The sequence below is a fragment of the Capronia epimyces genome, assembly GCF_000585565.1.
Source record: "Capronia epimyces CBS 606.96 chromosome Unknown aczIQ-supercont1.1, whole genome shotgun sequence".
In the NCBI taxonomy this organism is placed as follows: domain Eukaryota; kingdom Fungi; phylum Ascomycota; class Eurotiomycetes; order Chaetothyriales; family Herpotrichiellaceae; genus Capronia; species Capronia epimyces.
The window spans coordinates 2,983,617-3,007,809 of record NW_006912904.1 but is presented as its reverse complement, the minus strand read 5'-3'; the positions used below and the strand labels follow the sequence as shown (position 1 = coordinate 3,007,809).

Genomic DNA, 24,193 nt, shown 5'->3' with positions numbered 1-24,193 from the left:
TACTGGACAAGTGACTATCAGATCATGGCAACGGCATGTATATCCAAGTCACTAACATGAGCACCTACCTCCAGGAAGCCCGCCCGCGATCCCTGCTGCATGGTGGCTACCTCAGGTTGTACAGCGTGTAACCTACAAACTGCGAGACAGTCCTGCCCGCAGCAATAGCGTGATCATCGAGGCAGAGCTTGCTGTCCCTTTCAGCCACTTGAATGCAGGCATGCCAGGCGACAATTGTGACAATCGTCACACGAAGCGCCTTACTTAGGGTACATGCAGTAGAGCCGGCGGACTGCGGTCCCTCCACAGCTAGCTCACGAGGTAGCAAACATTACTGGGTATCCAAATGCGAAGCCTGAGCCATCGCTGGGTGTCAAAGTAGACGGCGGCTTACGAGGCGGCTTCTCATCAACTAGATTACTACTCCGTACTTTCTCTAGATATGCATCGATCGTGACCGTGTCTGCTTCACCTTTTCTCTTCTCTCGGGCTACTGTAGGTACTATTTCAACTCGACCTTGTCCCCTTCTCCTACAACCTGGACGCTTCGACCACCGTCGTCCAGACTCCTCCTTCCAGCCTCCAAGATGGCGGTGGTGAGGACAGTGTTCCTCAATGTAGGCAGGCTGCGCTTGTCGAGATCGTCCAGACTGACTCGGCCCTCGTTCACGGCGGTGACGGCGTCAATGAACTTTTCGAAACTCACATACCCGTACCCGCTCTGACCGTTGAAGTTGCCTTCCTCGTCGGGCGCGTAGCGCATGTAGAACGGGTTATACCATTTCAAGCAACTGCCCGAGCGGTCAGACTCGTCGACCACGTCGTAGCCGCGCTTGGCCTGGTCGACGGTGACCTCGCCCTTGGACGCGACGTAGTGGAACCGTTGCTGCGAGTGGACGCCGGCGTTCATCGGGGCGGTCCAGCTGGCCGTGTAGATGGCGGTGGCGCGTTTGCGGCTGGCTCCATCACCGTCATTGTCCCCGTCCCCCTTACCGGTCTCCGGCAGCACCCAGTCAACCAGCAGTGTGATGGTGTCCTCGGTGCCTTTGGCACAGCCGACGGATTCGGAAATGCCCAGGCTGGCGCTGGCACGAACTGTGACGGGACGCCAGCCGGCGTCACGCACAATCCATTCGCAGACATCGACGTGGTGCGAGTTCAGGTAGTAGGAGATGTCCGAGTCCTTGCCGGCCCAAGCCTTGAACGTCTCGAGCTGCGACTTGGGCTGCGACATGTAGCTGTAGAAGTAGTTGAAGTCGCCGAGGCCACGGGCGCGGAACCGCGCGTCCGCGTACGCCGGATCGTAGCGTTTGTGGTGCTCCACGTACACAAATACCCGGTGCTTCTGGGCCAGAGCGAGCAGCGCGAGGTGCTCCGATAGCAGCTTCGTCGCCGGTTTGGTCAGAAGCACATGCTGGCCGTGTTCGATCGCGTACCGCGCAATCTCGTAGTGCGTCGAGTCGGGGGTGAAGATGGTCACGGCGGAGCCGGGAGGTAGCGCATCGATGGCCGTCTTGTACGCGTCCGCATCCGCCCGGTCGTCGGCGGGGAACGATTGGAACGACACGTCCAGCCCGTTGTATGCCTGCGAGATGTTCTGCCGAAGGTGTTCTCTGATGGCCGGGAATTTTTGCCCGGACACTCCGGCCATGGAGAGGTCAGAGACTTTGCCGCGCCGCCGGAGGTCGAACACTGCCGTTCCCACGGTCAGCCAGAGCCACAGCCACAGTCCCAGTCCCAGTCCCAGTGTCTTGACTGTCTCAACACAAGACGAGCGCTGTCGTGCATGATATTCATTACATTCATAGACCAAGACCAAGAGGTCAGGGATAGGTCGCACTTACTCGTCAATCCTACCACGCCCACCTTCTTGTCTGATGTCGACGCAGCGCCCGCAACGAAGCCCGTAGTGTACTCTCCGGTGCCTACCATCAGCACTGCCGGTGGCGCCATGTTGAGAGTTGAGAGGATAGAATATCTCTTTCCTCTGAGACTGAGAGCCAACGGAACTGAAGCACCTCCTTGCCAGTGTGGTGAATATCAGATGAGGAATTGAGCAAACGACAGCATGCAGTCGTAGTTACGTCCAAGTAATACTATACAGAGGTACGGATAGAGGAGGTACGTGCCTCCCTTCCGCATTGGCCGAACTGAGGTGTCGCCGCAAATTCCTCCTTTTGGGCGCGTGGCCGGCAATCAACTGTCTACAGTAACCAACGCCGATTAATGATTGACGCTGGATCATTGCCCCGACTTCACCGAAGCAATTCTCGCCAGCACTTCCAGGTGAGACAACGGCATTATGAGTTTCTCGCAACTCCTCGATCCTCATAGGCATCGTCTGCAGTAAAATAAATAAGTATATTGTCTTTCTACTACTGCCGACTTAGGTAGAACGAGCACCTGAAGTATAATAGATAAATGGAATATAGCAGTCACTTTAAATATAGTAGGCACCTACAATATAACGAATACCTAGACTCTAGTAGCTGCTTTGAACATGGTAGGCACCTACAATATAACAGATACCGAGACTCTAGTAGATATTTTGAATGTAGTAGGCACCTATAGTATAACAGATACCTAGAGGACTTAGACTGCTGCCGTCCGTCGAGTTGATACCTTGATCCTGCTTGTAAAACCAGTAGATGTTCCGGGCTTTGACCTCGATAGATTTCACATCGAGGTCTTTGTGTGGCCGCATGTGTTCGGCAGGATAACTAGAATTTACGATTGGTTCAGCGCCAGGTGATGGCGTTGCCAGTTCGAGGAGGGATTGCCCAAGACCAAGGCTTTCCGAAAGTCGCATTGATCGCTACCGTCTGACAGATATAAGTAGAAAGATACAAGCAAGTGACGATAACAGTAGGGTTCCTCAAAAACTACGTTCGACTGCTATACGGCAGCTCCAACGTTAGGCTCTTCATGTTGCTGTAGGCTGCTCCCGTACCGAGCGCTTGGTCGACAAGAAGCTGCAGTCTGTTGCGCGGGGCCTTGACAATAAGTTAATGTCGGTTATTTAATGTGTTGTAGAATAACTGTCGATAAACAGCCGGCAAACTTTCTAGACCACCGACCCTATGGCTTGTGAGCAGTTCTTTAGGATCATTATCGGCAGAGATCTCCATATTCTGGAAGACTCTGTTACGAACTTCTTGCGGAAGCGAGAGTAGATGAAGGACCGGGTACGAAGTGGAGGCTTGAATAACCTGAGTCCGACCAAGGCTAACAGATATGTCTTCGCTGCTTGTTGTTGCATCATGTCCTTTTCCTTGAACCTCGAAACTGGAAGCTTTGATTTTCCTCGTATAACCTTCAGCACAGTAAAATCTTTCGTTTTCCTGGAGCTCGTTATATTTGCAGTCGTCGCTAACAGGGAGAATCGTGCGAGGCAGGAAGGAGATGATTGAACGGACGAAGAGCTACAGAGGAGCAACATCCCGGGCTGTAGATGGGAGCCCGCACTGAGACCGTGTAGATCGGCAGAGGTGGATTTACAAAAGTCAAGTAGGAACCGTGCATTCTGTATTTCTGCAGCGTTATGGTCTCTTAAGTATCCTAGAGGCTCTTCCGGACACAATTCAATCTGTGAGCTCGATACACGGGGCTTGAACGGTGGCTTTACTCACGCACAGGAAGCCAACCATCTCTGCATTCCTCTGCGGAAGATTATGGCACCAACATTGTTCCTAAATCTCCCCGCCGGAGTATATCTTCCTCATAGTCCTTCTCTTTCGTCGGATAAAAAACATTCGTAAAGGAAAACCGTGCGAGATAAAGGTAAGGAATCGCGGTAGAGGATGTTGTTATCGCTCGAGTATTAACTCGAAGGAGGTTGAGGCTCTATTAGATGAGTGGCCCGTTACGAGGGTGGCCGACTTACACGTTTACTCGTCGCTGTGCTCCGTGATAAAAAGAATGAGGAGAGCTACCGAGACTCTTAGACCGGGGCAGTTGTAGGATGCGTGCTGGCAGCACCATAGCTTAGGATGAAGGAAGGAGGCCAGGAGTTTTACTGTATGCTACAAGAAATCCACATTGGCTCTATGGTTGAAGCTCTGCTCTAAACTCACAATGGAATTCGTACATGTTCCCTGGGCGGCTACAAGCTTCACTTTGCCTTGTCAGTCCTCTCCCATTCCCAGTACTTCTCAGTGTGGCCATCGGCCATCTAGTGCCTGTCTCCAGCGAGCATTTCGTAGACGATTTCCCTTTGCAGTCATATCTGTGAGTGGCTCTCTTTATGATGTGGGAGCCTCCAGAGTCTGAATCTGTTTCCTGCCAGTGCTGTCTTGGTTCGAACGTAAGAAGCCATCAAGTGACCCTTGACCTTTAGCGCTGTTAGCGGTGTTGATGACTTTCTTTGCTGCGCGGACTTCTCGTTTCTTTGCATTTAGCTCGTCACGATGCTTTTCCCGGCACGCTTTGTTGGCTGCTGACACTTTCTCCGCGTAATCAGGGTCCAATGATGGCTTTTTGGCACCGTGTTTGGCGGCCTTTGCTCGATTCTTGGCTCTTTGCTTCTCAGCATCCTCTTCTGTCTGGGTCGCGATCCTTTTCTGCCTCCAGTTGTGATTGTACAGACTCTGGGCAGCGCCCTGGGCAGCGCCCGTGGGCCAGACGTTCTTCATCTCCGACTCTTCCAAGACATCGCCGGTGGCGAAGTTGGCATTATCAAGCCAGCGGATCTCCTGATCAATTGTCGAAAATGCCGAGTCCGAACGGGTGAACGGGTGAACTGTTCCGGCGAAGAGAGTTGTTCCATCTCCGGCCACGGCGGCAGCCTGTTCCTGGCATTGGCTGCCTTGATCTCGGCTCGTCCATCTTTTGTGGACTTCAGATGAGCACGTCTTTTGCGATCATGAACGAGCTCAACTCGTCTCCTTTCCTCTCGCTGCTCCCGTATATTCCTCCTAAGCTTGTTGTTCTTGGCCTTGGCTGCCTTGATCTCGGCTCGTCCATCTTCCGTGGACTTCAAATGAGCATTGCGCAGGTCCAGGTGCAACACGTCTCCTTCCCTCTCGCTGCTCCTGTGTCTCGTTTGCCTTGCGGGTTTCGCGCCAAACTTTGAAGTAGTCGGTGCGGTATAATCTGGCCCTCTCTTGGGAAATTGAGGTTGTGACAAGCTCCGTCAGAGCGGAGTGCGAGCGAGCACCGGTGCATTCGACTCATGTTCGAATCTTTGAATTCGTAATCGTTTTGAAAGCTGTAGTAGGTGGCGTCCAGTGTCGGTCCGACTTCGCCACGAATAACAACTTCCATCGTAATGACGGAATTGTTCTGCCTCTTCCATCTCTCCAAAAAGATTGTTCATCTTGCCCGAAGTATCTGTCGAGCTGCGATTGTTTTGCATCTTCTGGAGAAGTGCGAGGCATCGCCTCATCTACCGATGCCATCCTTGAAAATCGAACTGCCGCTTGCTAGTGTATCTTTCCAGGTCAGAGAAGATTGTGCCACCGTTCGCTTCCGTTCATCCTGAAATGCGAGGCACGCCGGCCACCATGTGAGGAAGATTCCCGGAGTCGAATGTCCAAAGTACACATGTTCGTGGACTTTGCTGGGCTGCAGCACAATTCACTGACACAATGGCCAGAGAATGCAGGCTGATCGAAGGAAAATGTGGTACTGTGTGCAGAACTGATGTGGAGAAGAAAATCGAACCATGCTGCAATGGTATGATCGGCAGAGTAATGTTGATTTCTGGGGATAAGAACCATGTAAGCGATCCTGTTTTAAGAAAATGGTGGTAACACCTTTGAGGTAGGCATGGGTGAGATTGTCTGAGGATGATGCCATGGTCGAAAAATCCGCGGAATTGCCTCAACACTGCGTTTTGCATGAGCTTGTGCCATGATCAAGGCCCAGACAGGATGTCGATGGTGAACTTACCTGATGATGATGGATGAGCCCAGGAGGACATTGATGCTTGTGAGGAATAGGAAGAGAAAGAGGAAACATTGGAGGGGAGGAGCTCATATTTATACCTGGGAGGCTGGTCAGCATATTTGTTATTCATCACCGAACCTGACTCATCGAGTACCTTGAAACAAGTGATATGAAGCACGAGCCATCTGGCGTTTGATTGAAGTGGACCAAGAACGAGTCCAGGCAAGACATGAGGGTGAGAGATTGAAGATGCGTCTCAGATTGCTCGAGGATGTGGGTGAAGGGAAGGTAAATGGACAGTGAGGCGGAGAAACATGCGGGACCATGACCCGAGCTGATTCAAATTATTGCTCCACGGCATGTTAAGGCGATGGGGATTGGTGTCAATGACAGGAAATACCTGACACAACTGTTACCGATGGTTGTGGTGAGCCGTTAATAGTGCGGGAAAAGAAGAGGATGGATGATGGATGATGGATGATGGTGTTAATAAATACACAATGTGGCAAGATGCTGTAAATGACGGGAAAGACGGAGCCTTGCATCCTCTGTCCAGCCTGATCCGCCATCTCGGCCCCAAGTCGAGATTCCCGGCCTTAAGCCCCGGCCCCGGCGATCGATCGTCATCCATCATCTTTGGAAATTTCTCAATCTCTGCCGTCTTCCCAGGCATCCATCTGTTCTTCCACCGCCCCCAATGCCGGCCCAACGCTCGGTTTCGTCGTCTCTCCCTGGTTGATCCTTTCGTCATGTCCTCTGCAGGGCGGCGCATCTGCACCCAGTGCCTCCAAACCCTTTCCACCAGGCGCAGTCCTCGAGTCGTCCCCCTACGCAGTCCCCTGCAGCGACGGTCATTCTCTCAAGCCCAACTTCGCGCTGCGTTCGTACCTCCCACTCCGGCCTCTCTGGGAAAAGCAGTCCCTGCAAAACAATTCAAGAGGACGAGAAAATGGCTACGGCGCTTTGCCTACGTGACTGTCTTCGGGGCAATTGCATATGTGCTGGACAGGAGATATTACGCATCTAGCCTCACACGGTGCGCGCGGACATTTGCCGTAGGGTTGACGGCGGCACTCGACTACAAGATCAACTTTCGGGAGGAACCTTTCTTTGCCAACGACATCACAGAAGTGCACGCCCGAAATGCTGCCAGGTTGTTCGAACTCCTACGCACGAATGGCGGGCTCTACCTCAAGCTTGGGCAGGCAATCGCTATGCAAACGGCCATTCTCCCACCCGAGTTCCAGAAGATGTTCGCCAGAATGTTTGACGACGCGCCGCAGAACGAGTGGGCAGATGTGCGCCAGGTCATCATGGAGGACTTCGGCGGTCGCACTCCCGAGGAGGTGTTCGGCATCTCCTTTGACGGCGATCCGACTGCGGGGGTCATGGAGAGAAAAGCGCGAGCCAGTGCCAGTGTCGCTCAAGTGCATTGGGCCAGACTAAAGGACGGCCGGGAGGTGGCGATCAAGATTCAGAAGAAGGAGATTGCCCATCAAGTCGGATGGGATCTGTGGGCTTTCAAGGTGGTCACCAAAATCTACTCGTGGTGGTTTGATCTGCCCTTTTACGCTCTGGTCCCCTACATCACCGAGAGGCTCTTGCTTGAATGCGATTTTGAGAATGAGGCCAACAACTCGAAGCAGATGGCCGAGTGCGTCAGAGGCGAGCCACGACTACGCGACAGGGTCTACATCCCCAAGGTCTACGATGACCTCACCACCAAACGTGTCATGACGGCAGAGTGGATAGAAGGCGTCCGGCTCTGGGACAAAGAGGCCATCACTCGGCCATGGCGAGGCGGCTGGCGAACCGGCAGTCCAGGCTGCCATGGGACACCACTAGATCCCCCCGGGACTCCCCCAATCGCTCTACCACAGACGGGCCGCGGCTTCGACCAAGAAATCAAGCCGGACAGGACATATTGGAAAAGTGCGGACGGCAAAGGCGGCCTCGGTCTCAATGTGAAGGAAGTCATGACCACGATGGTTGATCTGTTTTCGGCCCAATTGTTCCTCTGGGGATGGGTCCATTGTGACCCTCATCCGGGCAACATCTTCATCCGCCGACGCGCGGATGGGCATTCCGAACTGGTCCTGATCGACCACGGCTTGTACATCCAGATGTCGCCGACCTTTCGACACCAATACTGCCTGTTCTGGAAAAGTCTGATGACATTCGACAACAAGACGCTCCAAGAGATTGTGAGTCAGTGGGGGATCAACAACTCGGATGTCTTTGCGTCTGCTACTCTGATGCGGCCGTACGAAGGCGGCGACCTGACTGTGGCGACGCGGATCAAGGGGGTCAGTGAGCACGAGAGGAAGCGGCGACAGTACGAAATGCAGCAGGCCATGCGTAAGGGCATCAAAGAGATCCTGGGCGACGAGACCAAGTGGCCTCGCGAGCTCATCTTCATCGGCCGCAACATGCGCATTGTCCAGGGCAACAACCAGTACCTCGGCAGCCCTGTCAACCGGATCAAGATCACGGGCAACTGGGCGTCGCGGGCACTGGCAGAGGATCGCAACCTCTCTTTCCGCGAGCGCTGGAAGTACTTTGGCAGTCACCTGCTGTTCAAGCTTGTCTTGTTTGCCAGTGACCTCTACTTCTGGTACAGCAAGTTGAAGCAGGCGGTGGGAAGAGGCAAAGGACTCGAAGACGACGTGGAGCAGCACATGAGGCGCATGGCCAAGGACTATGGGATCGAGATGAACCACGACGTGTTTGAAGGATGAATTGCTGTGGGAGGCTCGATCACGGTTCCTTGACCGGGCGCCGTTGTGGGAGGCTCAATCACGGCGTTCTTTGACCGGGCGCCGCAGTACAAGACTAGACTAGACTAGATGACTCTCAACTCGCATTGACGATGGACTGTATGGCGTTGGGTGAGTGAGATCAGGAACCAGACCAGGAACCATGATAGACAGAGTTCCATGGCACGGCGTTATCTGGGAGGAGACAACGTGTGGACCAAGATCAGGATCATTTAGATACATAGAGATACGCCGCTTCTACCTAGATGGCCCATGCATGATCACCGATAAGTAATGTATACTCCGTACTAATGTTATGTTGGATGAATGGATTCGTTCTGCGCCTGTGCCTGTGCCTGCGCCTGCGCATGCGCATGGGCATACAGGATGTCGACAGATAGATGGATAGATGGCTCAGGCCACCGTCTATGAACCTTGGTGCCCGGTTGAACCAACTAAACTTCAATATCAATATCTTCCCCCCCTTCCTCCCTCAGGCTTTACCTGCTCAGCAGCCTAAGGCTGCATCTATAGGGTCAGGTTACCAGTATCAACAAAGGAAAGCAAGGCAAAGAAAGGGACCAGGTACCATATAGCTATAACTTTCACTTTCACTTTCATCCTGAGCCACATGGTTCGCGTGGCGAGTACTCCGCACAGATAGTAGTCAAGCAAGGCAAAGAAAGGCACCAGGTACCATATACCTATAGCTTTCACTTTCACCCTGAGCAACTGGTTGGCGTGGCGAGTACTCCACTCCGTACAGATACTAGTCAGGCAAGGCAAAGAAAGGTACTGGTCAGGCCAAGGAAAATAACAACGTTTCCATCTCTCATGACCTGGCCCGATCAGGCACACTGCTCTGGACCAAGGCGACGCAAAACTCGGCGCAGAGGCGGCCCTCGGGGGTCTTCATGTGGGCCCAGACATCGCGCGAGATGGCCTCCTCGACGGGACGGTTGTAGCGATCGATGAAGACGGCCTTGACTTTCTCCAGGTGCTTCGGCTCCCAGTGCAGCCGAACCAGCCGCGAGATCAGGAGCTCGGTGCGCTCCTTACCGGGCGCGGTCTCGCTGATGGCCTGGTGCAGCAGAATGGCGTCGCGCATGGGCCGGTTGAGGGCGCCGTTGAGCACGTGGGCGAGCGTCTCGCCCACCAGGTTGCGCGACTTGGAGATCATCTGCCGGGCAAAGTTGACGCGGTACGTGCGCTCGAACATGCGCAAGACTTCGCGCAGGTGCGCGTCGCTGCGCACCACGATGATCTTGATCATGTCGCTCTCGCCGCCGGACGAGTCGAGCGCGCGCGCCAGCTGCTGCACGTCGTCGCGGATCAGCCGGATGTCGAGCGGCGTCGACTCGGGCATGCGCCGCTCCTCGAGCGCCAGCAGAATGGCGCCCCGGAACTTGTCCGCCTTTAGCTCGGTGCGCATGCACTTCTCCAGGTCGTCGCTGTACTTCTTGTCCTTGAAGCAGTTCTTGATCTCGCGGATGTCACTGTTCGTCCGCCCCATCAGGCTCTCGATCAGCAGCTCCCGCCGCGACGCCCCGCCTTGGTACCACGAGTTGGCCCAGTACGCTTCGCTCTCCCACCGGCCCAGCGCCGTCGCATACGCTGCTTTGCCCAGATTCCCCGGCACTCGCATCTTGATATGCTTCGCGATGTTGATCCCTTGCCCGCCGACTTTGGCGTAGTTCTTGTACTCGGCCCGCAGGGCCAAGAGGTCGTCGGACGACAGGTACGGGAGGATTTGGATCAATGGTCGGGGATCGGGGGCGTTGCGCGTGCCGGACAGTGCCGCAGCGATGCGCATTGCGTCGTCGGTCGGGTCGTAGAATGACACGGTCTTCTTCCTCCCGCTGCCGTTGCCGCCGTTGCCACCGCCTGCGGTAGACAAGACGCTCACGTTGGAGCTGGCGCGCTCTCGCTTACCGCCTGGCTCGCGGATTTCAAAACTCGTCGTCGTCTCGAGGCTAGAGAGCCCGCGCGGCCGTACTTCCTGCGCACTGCTCCTTTTCTGGTCTTTACTGAGCATCTCCTTTTCCTTCTCCAGCTGCCGGATGTTGCGCCTAATGTCCGCGCGGGAGTCATCATCATCATCCAGGTCCAATTCTAGATCAGACAGATCGGAATCGTTCTTGTGCTTGGCCAAAGCCAATGGCGACGGCATGGGTGACACGGACTGATAGGTGCCCGTATACGCCTCTAGCAATGGCGAAGCAGGCGGTCTTCCGCCGTTGTGAGAATTATGCCCTGCCACCCCCAATGTGGCAGCTCCCAGAGTAGCTCCGCCGACGGCCAACGCGGACATTCTCTTGGTGACGTTCTCAGGCGAGGAGCCATACTTGTCCTCGCGATATTTCTTGTCTCGTGATTCATAAGTGTCGTCGTAGTATTTCCTTCCTTTGGGTTCTCGTGTCTCGTACTTGTCCTCGTAATATCGTTTGTCCTTGGGCTCGCGGGTCGCGTAACTGTCTCTGCTGTGATCACTGTCCTTGGACGGCCTCGACCGCTCGTACTCTGGTCTCCGTTCCGCATACTGAGCCGGGACGCTCTTGGAGCTCTCGGTGTGTCTGTAAGAGGCTTCATTGCCTAGCTGTGCATACTGGTACCGGTCCAGCTCGGCATACCTCGATCCAGCCGGAGCGGCTGCTTGCGCATACCGAGGATCAGGTGCAACATAGCTAGAGGGACGAATCTCCTGAGGTCGGCTCTCAGCATAACCGTACGAGCTCCGACCCTTGTGGGATCTGCGCCGGTCATCCTCCGATGCACTGTCTCCCGAGGGGGCGTAGGGCTTCCTGCTGGTTTTCTCGCGCCGCCGGTCGGAATCGCTGTCGGATTTCTTCTTGGACCTCCCATATCTCCCGGCATCGCTGTCCGAGACAGACACATCGCGTCTACTAGGCTCCACTCCTACCTTGTAGGCCCTGTATCTAGCATCCTCGTCACTATCGTCCGCATGTTTCTTCGAACTCTTAGCCTGTCTGCGCCGGCTATCGTCCTCATCCGCTTCGTAATACTTCTTGCTCGACTTCTTTTCCTTGTATCTGCGATCGGGCTCGGACTCGGACTCGGATTCAGGGTCGGCGTATTTCTTGCTGTGCCGTCTCGACTCCCTTGGGTCGGCTGAGCCGCGGTTGTCGCGTGAGTGGGATCTCGACCGGTCCCTGTCGCGCCCACCCGGAGATTTGGATCGGGATCGACGGTCGTCGCGGACGTCTAGCAGCGACAGCATTTTGGGGCTCGGGGACGGGTGCACAGAGATCTGGCTTGTCTGGGTGTGGTTACGCCGTCTGCCGGTGCATGGAAAGAGGACGAGGAGGAAGAACAGACAGAAGCCACGCCAGCAAGTCAATATTAATGGGGCTCCCACGAAATTGGTCGGCTGGAGCTGGAGCTGGAGCTGGAGCCCGCCATCCTCGATGCTGGAGCTGAAACGCACATTGGCGGCTGCGCCAAAACGGCCCCCAACTTGGACCTCGAAGCTCTGTTAGCGGCGCCGGCTGCAGATTTGGTTACGGCGTATGGATACGGGGTCAAAAGGACGAGCAGGCACTTGTGGATGCTGGTGTCAGCACCCTGGGGCCTGCAGAGTCTGATGCACTCGTCCAAGTTCGAAGCGAGAAGCGAGTGCCGTTGCCGTCGCTCAGACCCTTTTCTCACCAGCCCTGCGCTATGTCCTCACCACCACTATTGACGGGATCAGGGGACCCCGCAAACCTCCCCCTCCTGTCAATTGCCTCCCACGGCACAAAATGACCCGACAGGTGTTTGTCCCAGACATCAGCGAGCTCTGAGCTCTCCCCGCGGCATGGCATGTAGTCGTGGGTGACACAAAAGCTTCTTCAGCCGGCTTCTTAAAGTGCGCTTGGTATGACGAAAGATGACAAGTAGGTAGGTACACATCGAGAACAGTGCAATCCTCCAGCCCCAACCACAACCACATCAGAATGACTTTCCGTCTCCTTCTACGCCCATCTAGAGTGTTGCCGGCGGGCTACAGGATCATGGGCCCGGCATACACGCGGACGCTTCGGACATTACCACAGTTCTCTCTCGAAGATAAAACCTGTGTCGTGACCGGTTCTGCAAGAGGCCTGGGTAAGGAGTTCCTCACTGCATTTGCTCTGTCTGGCGCTCGGGGAGCTTGTGTCGACCTGTCTCTCCAGGACTGTGAAGCCTCTATCTCTTCGGTAGCTTCGCACGTCCAGTCGGCGTATCCGAACGACCCTGCCCCGCAACTGCGAGCATACGAATGCAATGCCACGATCGAATCCGACGTCACGTCAACATGGGCTCGAATCGTGAAGGACTTTGGCAAGGTCGACGTCCTTGTGACAGCGGCGGGGATTGTCGACAATGTCGAGGCCGAGAATTACGACTACGCGCGATGGCGGAAGATGCTAGATGTGAACCTGGATGGGACGTGGCTGTTTGCACGCGAGGCAGGCCGACACATGCTCAAGCACAACATCCAGGGGTCCATCATCCTGATTGCTAGCATGTCAGCCACCATCTGTGTCCGGCCGCAGAAACAGGCTGCTTACAACGCCTCGAAAGGTGCTGTGCAGATGCTGGCCAAGAGTCTGGCTACCGAGTGGGCTCCAAGGGGCATCAGAGTGAACAGCCTCAGTCCTGGATACATGATGACGGATCTGATCAAGGGCCTGTTGGAGCATGAAGGTAAAGGGCTGGTCGGGGCGTGGGAGAAGGATATTCCAATGGGGAGGATGGCAGAGCCACACGAGTTACGAGGCACGATTGTCTGGATGGCTTCGGACGCGTCCAGCTATTTGAATGGAAGTGATGTGGTAAGTGACGAGCCTGTTCTCAACCCAATGATAGCTTTGGCTTGTTGACCCATGACCATGATCATATCTAGATTGTCGACGGAGGTTATACTTGCTGGTAGGACTTGTGACTTGGGTGGCTGCGGCGCGTTACCGGGCTTGAAACAGGCCAATATTGTTATTGCTATTCGAAAGTGACCTGCAGGTGGTGGGTGTTACATACATAAATATACCACATCGCCACATCATCTACATCATCTACAGTTTCTTTCACTTTCACTATTGACCCAGTCAAACCAACAGCTTGCGCTTATGAAGAAACCAAAATGCAGCGCGGAACATGATCCGCATTGGAGCGTGGGCTACGCGCTGTGGATCCTGGTTGGATAATCATGCTCCATCCAGCCTTGCGGCGCCGTGGCCTGTGCAAATGATGAGAGTGGTGATATTGTGGCGAAATCAAACTCTGCATCGTCCGATAGAGCCGAGGGAGCGAGCCGACGCGGCCTTGATTCCTCGGTAGAGACGCATCGGTCAGGATTGTACGTCGGCTTATCCCATCACCATGTTGTTTCTCTTGATGCTCCCCGTTGGTGCGTGATATGCGATTAATCATGCGAGGTGGGCCTTAGCCAGCCCCTGGAGCAATAGAGCCTTATAGGTGGGGATGCTCACTTACTCGTCGTGGCTGTACTAAGAGCAGGAACAGACTTCATACCACCAGGGAAATCGAAACCAATATATCTCTCTATTCACCTTTTCTTCGGCCCTTATCTCTTTGATATCTTGCGTTGTTGCACAAAGGGCATCTTCTGTCGCCACGAGGGGAGGTGTGTCGTGGGCATTGGACTAGGTGTTTTGGAGTCGAGGGTTCGATCGGTCACCAATGCCAGAAATGCGAGGAGAGTCTGCATCACAAGAGCTACCGGGCTCCTCGGATATCGCGCTTCATGAACCACACGGCAGGACAGGGCAATATCCAGAGTCCGCAGGCACCCTTGCCCAGAGACCTACATCAACCTCGACCATCGACGGCGATGACAACGGCGACGGGTCCGACGGGCTGGCCGTCCCAAACAACAAGATCACAAGACAAAGCACAGATCTTGCACGCCATGAGACGGCGCCGGCCTCCTCCCTCCAGCGAGGTCCGAGCCTGGCACCAACGGTGTCTCGAGTGCCGACGGCCACCAAACCGCCCGAATTCTCTCTCCTGCATGAAATCCTGTTTGTGGCTATCGTCAGCCTCGCGCAGCTGCTCACCCAGGTAGCGTTGGCCCATTCCATTGCACCTCTCCACATCATCGGCCAGACATTCAACACCACCAACCCGGGCCAGCTTTCCTGGCTGCCTGCCGCATACTCGTTGACCGTGGGTACGTGGATCCTACCGGCGGGCCGTTGGGGGGATCTATATGGCCACAAGAAGTTGTTTGTGTTTGGGTATTTCTGGATGGCCGTCTGGTCGGCGGTCGCCGGGTTCAGTGCCTTCTCGCACTCGTTGGTCTTCTTCGCCTTCTGTCGGGCCATGCAAGGCATTGGGCCGGCCTTGCTGCTTCCCAACGGCATTGCCATCTTGAGCCGCACATACCCGCCCGGCCCACGGAAGAATATGATCCTGAGTGTCTTTGGCGCCACCGCCCCTGGAGGTTTCGTTCTTGGAGCCGTCTTCTCCGGCATCTTCGCCGAGCTCGTCTGGTGGCCCTGGGCCTACTGGGTCCTCGGCATGGTCTCTGCTCTGGCCGGAGTCACGGCCATCTTCGTCGTGCCTCGCATGCCGGTGGCCGGTGGCAAGCCTGGCTGGCAGGACTCGGACGCCGTGGGCACCTTCCTCGGCGTCGTCGGCCTGATTCTCTTCAATTTCGCCTGGAACCAAGGTCCAGCTGCAGGCTGGGACAACGTCTATGTCTATGTCCTGCTGATCGTCGGCGTGCTCTTCCTAGCCGTGTTTTCCTGGTATGAAAAAACGAAGGCGGCGTTCCCGCTGGTTCCCACGTCGGCTTTCACCACAGACACCAGGTTGGTCTTCGGCTGCCTGTCCGCCGGTTGGGCATCTTTCGGCATCTGGACCTTTTATTTCTGGTAGGGAATTGGAGTTTCCTTTCCCAGACGTGTCTTCCATGTCGTATTTTTTTTCTCTGCTTGGCTAACATCTACCTACGTGTCAGGCAATTTCTCGAGCTTGAACGCGGCCTGACTGTATTACTGTCGTCTGCTCAGATCGCCCCAATCGCCATCTCGGGCGCTATTGCAGCCATCACAACCGGCCACCTCATCGCTACAGTGCAACCGGGCCTGATCATGGTGGCTAGTATGCTGGCCTTCTTGGTTGGCACAATCTTGGTTGCAACCATGCCCGTCCATCAGACCTATTGGGCTCAGGCCTTTGTGGCGACAATCATCATTTGCTGGGGTATGGACATGAGCTTCCCTAGTAGTGTCATCGTTCTGTCGAACCACATGCCCCCGGAGCACCAAGGCCTTGCGGCGTCTCTGGTCAACACCGTCGTTAATTACAGCATTTCCATCGGCTTGGGCATGGCGGGTACGGTGGAGGTTCAGGTCAACTCCGGCGGGGCGGACCAGTTGCACGGCTTTCGAGGAGCGTGGTACCTGGGAATTGGACTCGACAGCTTGGGCGTGCTGCTTGCCATAGGCCTAGCCTTCTCTTGGAGGGCAACGGTGAAGGCCAAAGAAAAGGAGGAGATGGAGAAGATGCAGGCTTAATTGACGGCAAGGGACGCATCGTCATTTACGTTGATGCTAGGTATAAGAGGTGTCATGTCCCCACGATTATGGGTTCCCCAGGCGCATGAAAGCCCGTGCCGCAGGTCAAGGCAGATCAGCTGGGGGACTGTCATTGCACGCCTTCCATGGTGTATCTGTAAGCTGACATCTGGAGTGGTGTGCCTTAAAAGTGATATGGCACAGCACCTATCAGTATTGCCCATCCCTATCCTCCGTGGAGCTTGTCGAAATGAGCATTCACTAGGATTGTGGTGAGCCCGCAGCATTTGGCATGGCCATGTCAAAGAGGCCAGGGAGCTACGCGGCCGCCGACGGCAGGTATAGCATTGGCAGAGAGTCGCCGGGTAATGCTGAGAGGGGCCCGAATTGACTCCGGAGTCATCAGACTCGTAGGTGGTAGGATTAATTCGAATCAGACGCTGATCCGGCGTCAGCTTCGTCTTCGTCCTCCTCCGACTGTGTATTGGTATGCTTGAGCCCTTCGTTGAGGGCATATTCTTCCTTGATCAGAATGCTGCGGAGCTCCTCAGTCCGGGGAGTACATATCTCTGCAGGTTTCCTGCCGTGTCGGTCTTTCACTCTGGGATCGCCTCCAGCCTCGATCAACATCTTCGCCATAGCTTCCCCTAGTTCAACTTCTCGTTCGTTGGCATACAGGACCGCACAATGAATGGGTGTCTCCTTGTCCCTCCTTGTCAAAGGATCGCACTCGAGGTACTCGATATTCAGTAGCTCATCCATAACGTCATCTGAGTAGACCGTCAGTCTAGGAGTCCTGGGACATTTCCAGTACAGCACTTACATGCTCCGTAGTTCGCGCATACATGCAACAGATGGTTGCCCATCGTGTCCGTGACAGTGTTGAAGAATTCTGCTATCTCCTCCTTGCTCTTGGCTTGAAATTCGTTCAACACTTCATGGAATAGCTCCACATTGTCCCTCCGGCAGGCTTCCAGTATTTGCTCCTTCGGCGATGCACCCTGTACATCTGTCAGGATAGGTCTAGGAAAGGGCTTCTGATACTCACATCGGCCTGAGCCATACCGGCCGCGTGTGGGAATTTGATCTAGGCTGTACAATCAAACAAGCTTGTCAAGACCTCGAGGCGTAGTGGCTTATTGGTGAAGGTGACGTTCAACGAGGACAGATCTGAAACCAGTGGTGGAGGAGATAGCGATTCGGCTTCAGGCTGGGAGTGAACAGAATACCCTAACAACTAAAAAATCCTGGAGCCAATGTTCTAGCCAAAGCCAAAGCCTTCAGGTACGGTCAATGAATGTCTGCGTCGTGTCAACGCGAACCCCCTCGCTGCGCTGCGCCTTGATCTCTCTAAACTCGCCAAGGCCGCCTTCCCGCAGTGGACCACCACTGGCATGCCATGATCCTCAGCCTTGCCTGCGCCTTGACCGCGGGGCTACGTCGCCGTACATTCAGCTTTAGACATCCAGTCCAAGAAGAGAATACTCAACTGGTAAATGGTGCCTCAAGCAGGCAGCTCAGCTCGCTTGGCATCACTGTATGTAATACTAGCTACGCCAATGTATCTGCTCCGTAGCGTTACGGGAAACGCAGCCTACCTAGTTTCGCAAGCTTCCTTGTGCTCCACGGTAGAGTGACGTACCCTTCCTTATACGGTGAGCCATTTGGCTGGCACTCATCAAGCCTTGAACTCTGCTCTGCCACTGGCAGTTTTACTGGATGCGCCGTTGAACATTCCAGCGTCACAACCTCGAGATTTCGGACGAGGGGCGCCGTGTTAAAGGTACTTGGTGTGCTCTTCACGATGGCTCCAACATGTGAGTAACCAAGGAAGTCTGTAAAGGGCGCACTAACAGTCTTGTACAGTCTGCCCTTATTGCTCCAACTCTCTCACGATCGCTCGGGCACCTGGGACTCGTCAACACCCTCAAGGTCTCAATGCCTTCACCTGCCGAACATGTCCCTATCAGTTCGTCCTTGACCAACAATACTACGAACGCACCTATATGAAAAAGAAACAACTGGATGATATTATGGGCGAGGAGCAATCCGATCTGCCAACCGTCGAAGGTACAGTCTCAGCGGCAACGGAGGAAAACCACAGCGGGCCAACAGCTAACGGTTGTTACCAGTTCCTGGAGGCTGTCCGAAAGAAGAGTGCGATTCTAAGCTGGCATCTTTCTATCAGCTTCAGACCAGAAGCGCAGACGAGCCGCCAACTTCTTTCTACAGGGTATGTCCATTATCCTGCGCAACCATTCTACATCTAACACCCTACAGTGTGTCAAATGCAAGAAACAATGGAGAGAATACTAGGCCCGTCGCGCACGTTATCCTACTACAAGGATAGACATCTTCCCCCACTCTGTTCGGTCGTCTACAGTTTGCATTACATATGTCGACCGAAACAGCGCATGAAACGCCGTATCGCACACACATGCCTACCTCCAGTCGCCGCTATGTGGTAGCTTCCACATCTGCCGCCGGAAGTCGCACTGTCTCCTTCCATCTCCACCTCCAGAATGACTCCGAAAGAAACCTGGAATTAGGGTGGAGGACTAGTTGAGTCAGAGAAAGAGAAATCAGGCAGAAAGGCTGTTGAAAACCGCCACCAAAAACAGGCGCATTTTGCCTTCGAATGACTCAAACACCAGCAGCAGTACTAAGTAACTGCCAGGTGTCGTCTGAAGGAGATGGCCTAATACTATACATGCCAGTCTCATGGATCGGGTGATTCATGGTCCGAGATGCACATGTTCATACGGGGAGGAAGGAAGAGCCTTCAGAGTAGATTCGACCAAATGCTGAATAGGTGACCAGAGATAGACATGGTATCAATCATGTCTACTCTACTACGGCGATAGATCTCCGTAGCAGGCCCTGGGGCAAAGCACATCTGGAAAATATAATGTAACTCGTTCCTGTGGATAAAGTCGGATGCACAGTATGGTCGCCACAACTACGACAGCCTTGAGAACAAATTTTTGAGCGCGCCCCAAAATTCCCAAATTCCCAATTGGATGTGGTTGCTCGGGGGCGAATCTATCAGCAGTTCTGGCCTGAGCTTCTGATACTGCCCCTCCAATGGTAGCTGAAGCCCGACCGGGTGACGGAGTTGGCCAGCAACAAGCGGGCACTGTGGTGGGGCTTGGGCCGCAAGGCAAAGTCACCAAGTCATAAAAACGCCAAGCCCTGTCGGCCGTCGCAGCCTACAAAATCTTCCGCACACTCCACCACCTGCGATTCTCTCTCCCTCGTCGCTCAGTGAGTTCTTCATCCCTCCCCTACACTTTTTCCATCACCACTAATCGAATCTCAGCACCTCTACGCAAGCCGTGGTATCTGAGCATTCATCTGGATTCTTCTAGTATCTGCCACAGAACTACAAGACTTCACCTCAATAAATCAACCAAATCGTCACCATGGGGTAAGCAAATCCTTCCGCCTGCGCTCGACACAATCGCTGGCTTCAAAAACCCAAAATTGATATCAATGAGCATCGCTGACATGTTATCTTCTCCTGCAGTAAGGAAAAGACTCATATCAACGTCGTCGTCATCGGCCACGTCGACTCTGGCAAGTCGACCACTACTGGTAAGAGGAAGCTGAACAAGACATGCCGCAACAACACACTCACAAATGTGCAGGCCACTTGATCTACAAGTGCGGTGGTATCGACCGACGAACCATCGAGAAGTTCGAGAAGGTACGTGGACTTCATTCCCTTCCTTACAGTCACCGTGGCCTTATCGCCTCTCCTGGCAAAATTTCTTTGGTGGGGGAGGGGTACAGCGCTCACGTGACGCAACCTTAGACGCAGAAGGGCGGTATGCTGACCAACACCACAGGAAGCCGCTGAGTTGGGCAAGGGCTCCTTCAAGTATGCCTGGGTTCTGGACAAACTGAAGGCCGAGCGTGAGCGTGGTATCACCATCGATATCGCTCTCTGGAAGTTCGAGACCCCCAAGTACTATGTCACCGTCATCGACGCCCCTGGTCACCGTGACTTCATCAAGAACATGATCACTGGTACTTCCCAGGCCGACTGCGCCATTCTCATCATTGCTGCCGGTACTGGTGAATTCGAAGCCGGTATCTCCAAGGATGGTCAGACCCGTGAGCACGCCCTGCTTGCCTACACCCTCGGTGTCAAGCAGCTCATCGTCGCCATCAACAAGATGGACACCACCAAATGGTCTGAGGATCGTTTCAATGAAATCATCAAGGAAACTTCCAACTTCATCAAGAAGGTCGGCTACAACCCCAAGACCGTTCCCTTCGTGCCAATCTCTGGCTTCAACGGTGACAACATGATCGACGTCTCCACCAACGCCCCATGGTACAAGGGCTGGGAGAAGGAGTCCAAGGCCGGCAAGGCCACCGGCAAGACTCTCCTCGAGGCCATTGACGCCATCGACCCTCCAGCTCGTCCCACCGACAAGCCCCTCCGTCTCCCTCTCCAGGATGTCTACAAGATCTCTGGTATTGGGACAGTGCCCGTCGGTCGTGTTGAGACCGGTGTCATCAAGGCCGGTATGGTCGTCACCTTCGCCCCTGCCAACGTCACCACCGAAGTCAAGTCCGTCGAAATGCACCACGAGCAGCTCGCCGAGGGTGTTCCAGGTGACAACGTCGGCTTCAATGTCAAGAACGTCTCCGTCAAGGAGGTTCGTCGTGGCAACGTTGCCGGTGACTCCAAGAACGACCCCCCCAAGGGTGCCGAGTCCTTCAACGCTCAAGTCATCGTCCTCAACCACCCCGGTCAGATCGGTGCCGGCTATGCTCCAGTCTTGGATTGCCACACTGCCCACATTGCCTGCAAGTTCTCTGAGATCCTCGAGAAGATCGATCGTCGTACCGGCAAGTCCATCGAGAACAACCCCAAGTTCATCAAGTCCGGCGACGCTGCCATCGTGAAGATGGTCCCCAGCAAGCCCATGTGTGTTGAGGCCTTCACCGACTACCCACCCCTGGGTCGTTTCGCCGTCCGTGACATGCGTCAGACCGTCGCTGTCGGTGTCATCAAGTCCGTCGTCAAGGTATGTTTCTCCCACAACTTCCAACATCTGTTCAGATGCTAACAACCTCTCTAGGCTGATAAGGCTACTGGTAAAGTCACAAAGGCTGCCCAGAAGGCCGGCGCAAAGAAATAGATGACTGTAAGGAACGATGAAATAGTCATCTGTTGACTGTTTCGTGGCGGGTCATGGATTCCCTCAGAAGTAGGGTTTCATGGTTCTTTCAAAAGGGATTGTGGATCATCTCCATCTGATAGGAGCTCCGTGGTACATGCGTTCTTGCAATCAACGATTTCTTTAGTGGTCTTTGTTGCCATGCCTCTTGTACTTGCTTCTCTCGACTGAGCATGGGTGCTGATAAAGGCATGGTCACATGAAAAGGCTGCGCTAAGCCAAGTTCAGATAGATAGATTTCATGTCCTTATGAGCTACGCAAATAGCTCGCAAACAATGATAACGACATGAATGCCGATCTCTACATGGTCACTCTTTTGCCCACATATGGTCGGAAAGTAGAGCCACACATGTCCCTAGGTACTCATCCAACACAGGATCCATGCGGATGCCCCCTACGCTCAAGGATGCGCGCACAGGCTTAAGGCGTTATGCTTGGGTAAAGGGGATTGGGGGTAGCAGGCCTTAGGGTGGGTGCCAGAATTAAAGACGGTCTATCTTACTACGACTTCGACAGGATTAGAGAACCCTCCAGCTCTACCAGATAATTATCTTTCTAAGATACTTGATAAACTCTACGGCCTCCCTAGAGAAATTCTCCTATTTCTAGTATTGAAATTCCATGTCTAGAGACAGCAACTATCTACCTAGGTACTTAATAGAAGGACCGCCGTATAATCCGCCATGTATTTTGGCACCCAGCCTTAGCCCATGCTTTTCAAGCAGACTCGCAACAACCCTCCCAGACCGTCTCCAGTATCTCACTGAGGAGGGTGAGCTTGCACAGGCATCTTTGATAGCCAGGAAGATGCTCAAGAGCCCAAAGTATATGAGATTCCACCCCTTTCCTGAGCAGCAGCAGTCGCTCGACGGGCTGTTGCATGTTGAAGGCATTGGCTAAGACTTTGCCTTCTTGTAATCTCAAAAACGGGGGACAGTCATCCTTGAAGAATACAGCCTTGCCCCAGCAGTCAGATCATCACCACTCGCTACCATACAGAGCAGGTCCGGTTGTTCAGCTTGACGTTGCAGGCCACTAAGCATCTGTCCAGAACTCCTATAAGTATCCTGCACTGACCGCCCCTGGTGTACGGAGTATATCTATCGCGATCAAAACGTCGTAGGCTATATAGAACTGGCGCCGTATAGGGTAGCCATAGACCGACCCAGATAAGTCCCAGGAGTGCCAAACAAGATGCGGTCCCGTCTTGTGGGGAATCGAGTGGGATGGATTTAAACAGGTAGTCCGTAAATTTTCGAGGTCAGGGGAGCGGCTGCTGTAAATTGTCAACAATGTCACAGGCCGGAGGCAGCAATTGCCCCTGTGCTGGACACTTATGCGGCGTCTGCGGCCGCACGGCAGATGGTGGGAGAGTTCGAGTCGCAGCAGTGGTGGTCGGTTAACCTGTCGTGACATCACTGGGCCGGACAAAACAAGGAGAATCTTAAGTCCGAGACAGACGGAGTGCACCGGCACGGTTCAACCCCTCGTCAATGGGTATATAATACCTTGCTTGACCACAAGCAGCATACCCAGACTCTCCATGCCCCAATCCCATTCCTGATCCTTGTCTATAGCCCTACCTCATTTCAATACCCCCCAGGAAAGTCTAGCTTCCTATCAGTCGCCGTCTTTGACATGGCACTCCCTAAGCTTCCCACCCGCAAGCTCGGCAAAAATGGCCCACAGGTCACTGCCCTGGGCTACGGCACCATGGGCCTGAGCGCCTTTTACGGCACTCCCAAGCCGGACGAGGAACGATACGCAGTGCTCGATCATGTATACAAGTCGGGCGATCTCTTCTGGGACACTGCCGACATTTACGGGGATAGCGAGGATTTACTAGGCCGCTGGTTCAAGAGAAATCCTGGCGCTAGAGAGAACATCTTCCTGGCTACCAAGTTCGCGAACTATGTCGATCCTAAAACCGGAGAGCGACAAATTCACAATGAACCGGACTACATCCGGAAGGCTGTCGACAAATCCCTGAAGAGGTTGGGCATCGACCAGATCGATTTGTACTATTGCCATCGAATCCAAGCCGACCAACCCATCGAGGTCACAGTGAAAGTCATGAAGGAGTTGCAGGACGCAGGCAAAATCAAGTACCTGGGTCTTAGCGAGTGTAGTGCCGACACTCTCCGCAGGGCATGCAAGGTGCGTACCCTCAGCTCCAGCTCCAAATCCTGCTTCTGCGATCCTACGTCAATATGTCAAGTTGCTGATTTGGAAACAGGTGGCACATATCGATGCTGTGCAGATGGAATACAGCCCCTTCTCGTTGGAGATTGAGGAATTTGGTCTTCTCGAGGCCTGTCGAGAGCTTGGGGTTGCAACAGTCGCCTATTCCCCCTTGGGCAGAGGCTTCTTGACCGGGAGCGTCCAGAGTCCAGCGGATTTTGAAGAAGGCGATTTCCGCAAGTTTATGCCCCGGTTCAGCCCAGAAAACTTCCCCAAGAATCTGAAATTGGTCGAGGATTTGAAGACCTTGGCTCATGAGAAAGGCTGCACAGCAGGTCAACTCGTGCTTGCATTTTTGATCGCTCAGGGTGATGATATCATCCCCATTCCGGGGACGACAAAAATCAAGAACTTTGATGAAAACTTGGACGCTCTCAAGGTCAAGATCACGAAAGAGGACCTCGAAAAGATCCGCAAGGCCATCAAGGCAACCCAAGTGATTGGATCGCGCTACCCTCCAAATGGAACCAAAGGTCTTCTCGTGGATACTGTCCCCTTGGAGGAGTGGTCCAAAACTCATCCGGGGGAGTAGCTCTGGGCAGGAAGAAGGAGTCTTGTGGGGTTGGAAGTGGAAGCGAGCCGAGATTTGCATACTAT

General features: G+C 54.2%; 10 protein-coding genes across 10 annotated transcripts; 6 read left to right on the top strand and 4 right to left on the bottom strand.

Annotated features, from left to right (window-relative positions):
• Positions 1–502: 502 nt before the first annotated feature.
• Positions 503–1,953, bottom strand: A1O3_01103 (oxidoreductase; the record flags this gene model as incomplete). The annotated part of the gene is made up of 2 exons (XM_007731251.1): positions 503–1,692; positions 1,845–1,953. The coding sequence occupies 2 exons, from the start codon at positions 1,951–1,953 to the stop codon at positions 503–505; spliced, it is 1,299 nt and encodes a 432-aa protein (XP_007729441.1).
• A 2,288-nt stretch (positions 1,954–4,241) lies between these two features.
• A1O3_01102 (uncharacterized protein) lies at positions 4,242–4,631 on the bottom strand (the record flags this gene model as incomplete). The annotated part of the gene is made up of 1 exon (XM_007731250.1): positions 4,242–4,631. The coding sequence occupies one exon, from the start codon at positions 4,629–4,631 to the stop codon at positions 4,242–4,244; it is 390 nt and encodes a 129-aa protein (XP_007729440.1).
• Positions 4,632–6,635: 2,004 nt separating this feature from the next.
• Positions 6,636–8,624, top strand: A1O3_01101 (Atypical/ABC1 protein kinase; the record flags this gene model as incomplete). Its single annotated transcript, XM_007731249.1, has 1 exon — positions 6,636–8,624. One exon carries the CDS (start codon positions 6,636–6,638, stop codon positions 8,622–8,624), a length of 1,989 nt encoding a protein of 662 aa, XP_007729439.1.
• Positions 8,625–9,474: 850 nt separating this feature from the next.
• Positions 9,475–11,880, bottom strand: A1O3_01100 (uncharacterized protein; the record flags this gene model as incomplete). Its single annotated transcript, XM_007731248.1, has 1 exon — positions 9,475–11,880. One exon carries the CDS (start codon positions 11,878–11,880, stop codon positions 9,475–9,477), a length of 2,406 nt encoding a protein of 801 aa, XP_007729438.1.
• A 772-nt stretch (positions 11,881–12,652) lies between these two features.
• A1O3_01099 (uncharacterized protein) lies at positions 12,653–13,557 on the top strand (the record flags this gene model as incomplete). Its single annotated transcript, XM_007731247.1, has 2 exons — positions 12,653–13,456; positions 13,528–13,557. 2 exons carry the CDS (start codon positions 12,653–12,655, stop codon positions 13,555–13,557), a joined length of 834 nt encoding a protein of 277 aa, XP_007729437.1.
• A 773-nt stretch (positions 13,558–14,330) lies between these two features.
• A1O3_01098 (uncharacterized protein) lies at positions 14,331–16,162 on the top strand (the record flags this gene model as incomplete). Its single annotated transcript, XM_007731246.1, has 2 exons — positions 14,331–15,517; positions 15,604–16,162. The coding sequence occupies 2 exons, from the start codon at positions 14,331–14,333 to the stop codon at positions 16,160–16,162; spliced, it is 1,746 nt and encodes a 581-aa protein (XP_007729436.1).
• A 423-nt stretch (positions 16,163–16,585) lies between these two features.
• On the bottom strand, positions 16,586–17,225 carry A1O3_01097 (uncharacterized protein; the record flags this gene model as incomplete). Its single annotated transcript, XM_007731245.1, has 3 exons — positions 16,586–16,932; positions 16,986–17,163; positions 17,211–17,225. 3 exons carry the CDS (start codon positions 17,223–17,225, stop codon positions 16,586–16,588), a joined length of 540 nt encoding a protein of 179 aa, XP_007729435.1.
• Positions 17,226–18,048: 823 nt separating this feature from the next.
• A1O3_01096 (DNA-directed RNA polymerase III subunit RPC10) lies at positions 18,049–18,419 on the top strand (the record flags this gene model as incomplete). The annotated part of the gene is made up of 2 exons (XM_007731244.1): positions 18,049–18,232; positions 18,304–18,419. Coding segments are annotated over 2 exons (300 nt in total), but the record flags the coding sequence as incomplete, so codon positions are not given.
• A 1,165-nt stretch (positions 18,420–19,584) lies between these two features.
• On the top strand, positions 19,585–21,315 carry A1O3_01095 (elongation factor 1-alpha; the record flags this gene model as incomplete). Its single annotated transcript, XM_007731243.1, has 5 exons — positions 19,585–19,589; positions 19,689–19,756; positions 19,810–19,868; positions 20,011–21,201; positions 21,256–21,315. The coding sequence occupies 5 exons, from the start codon at positions 19,585–19,587 to the stop codon at positions 21,313–21,315; spliced, it is 1,383 nt and encodes a 460-aa protein (XP_007729433.1).
• A 1,678-nt stretch (positions 21,316–22,993) lies between these two features.
• Positions 22,994–24,128, top strand: A1O3_01094 (alcohol dehydrogenase; the record flags this gene model as incomplete). The annotated part of the gene is made up of 2 exons (XM_007731242.1): positions 22,994–23,512; positions 23,592–24,128. 2 exons carry the CDS (start codon positions 22,994–22,996, stop codon positions 24,126–24,128), a joined length of 1,056 nt encoding a protein of 351 aa, XP_007729432.1.
• Positions 24,129–24,193: the final 65 nt, after the last annotated feature.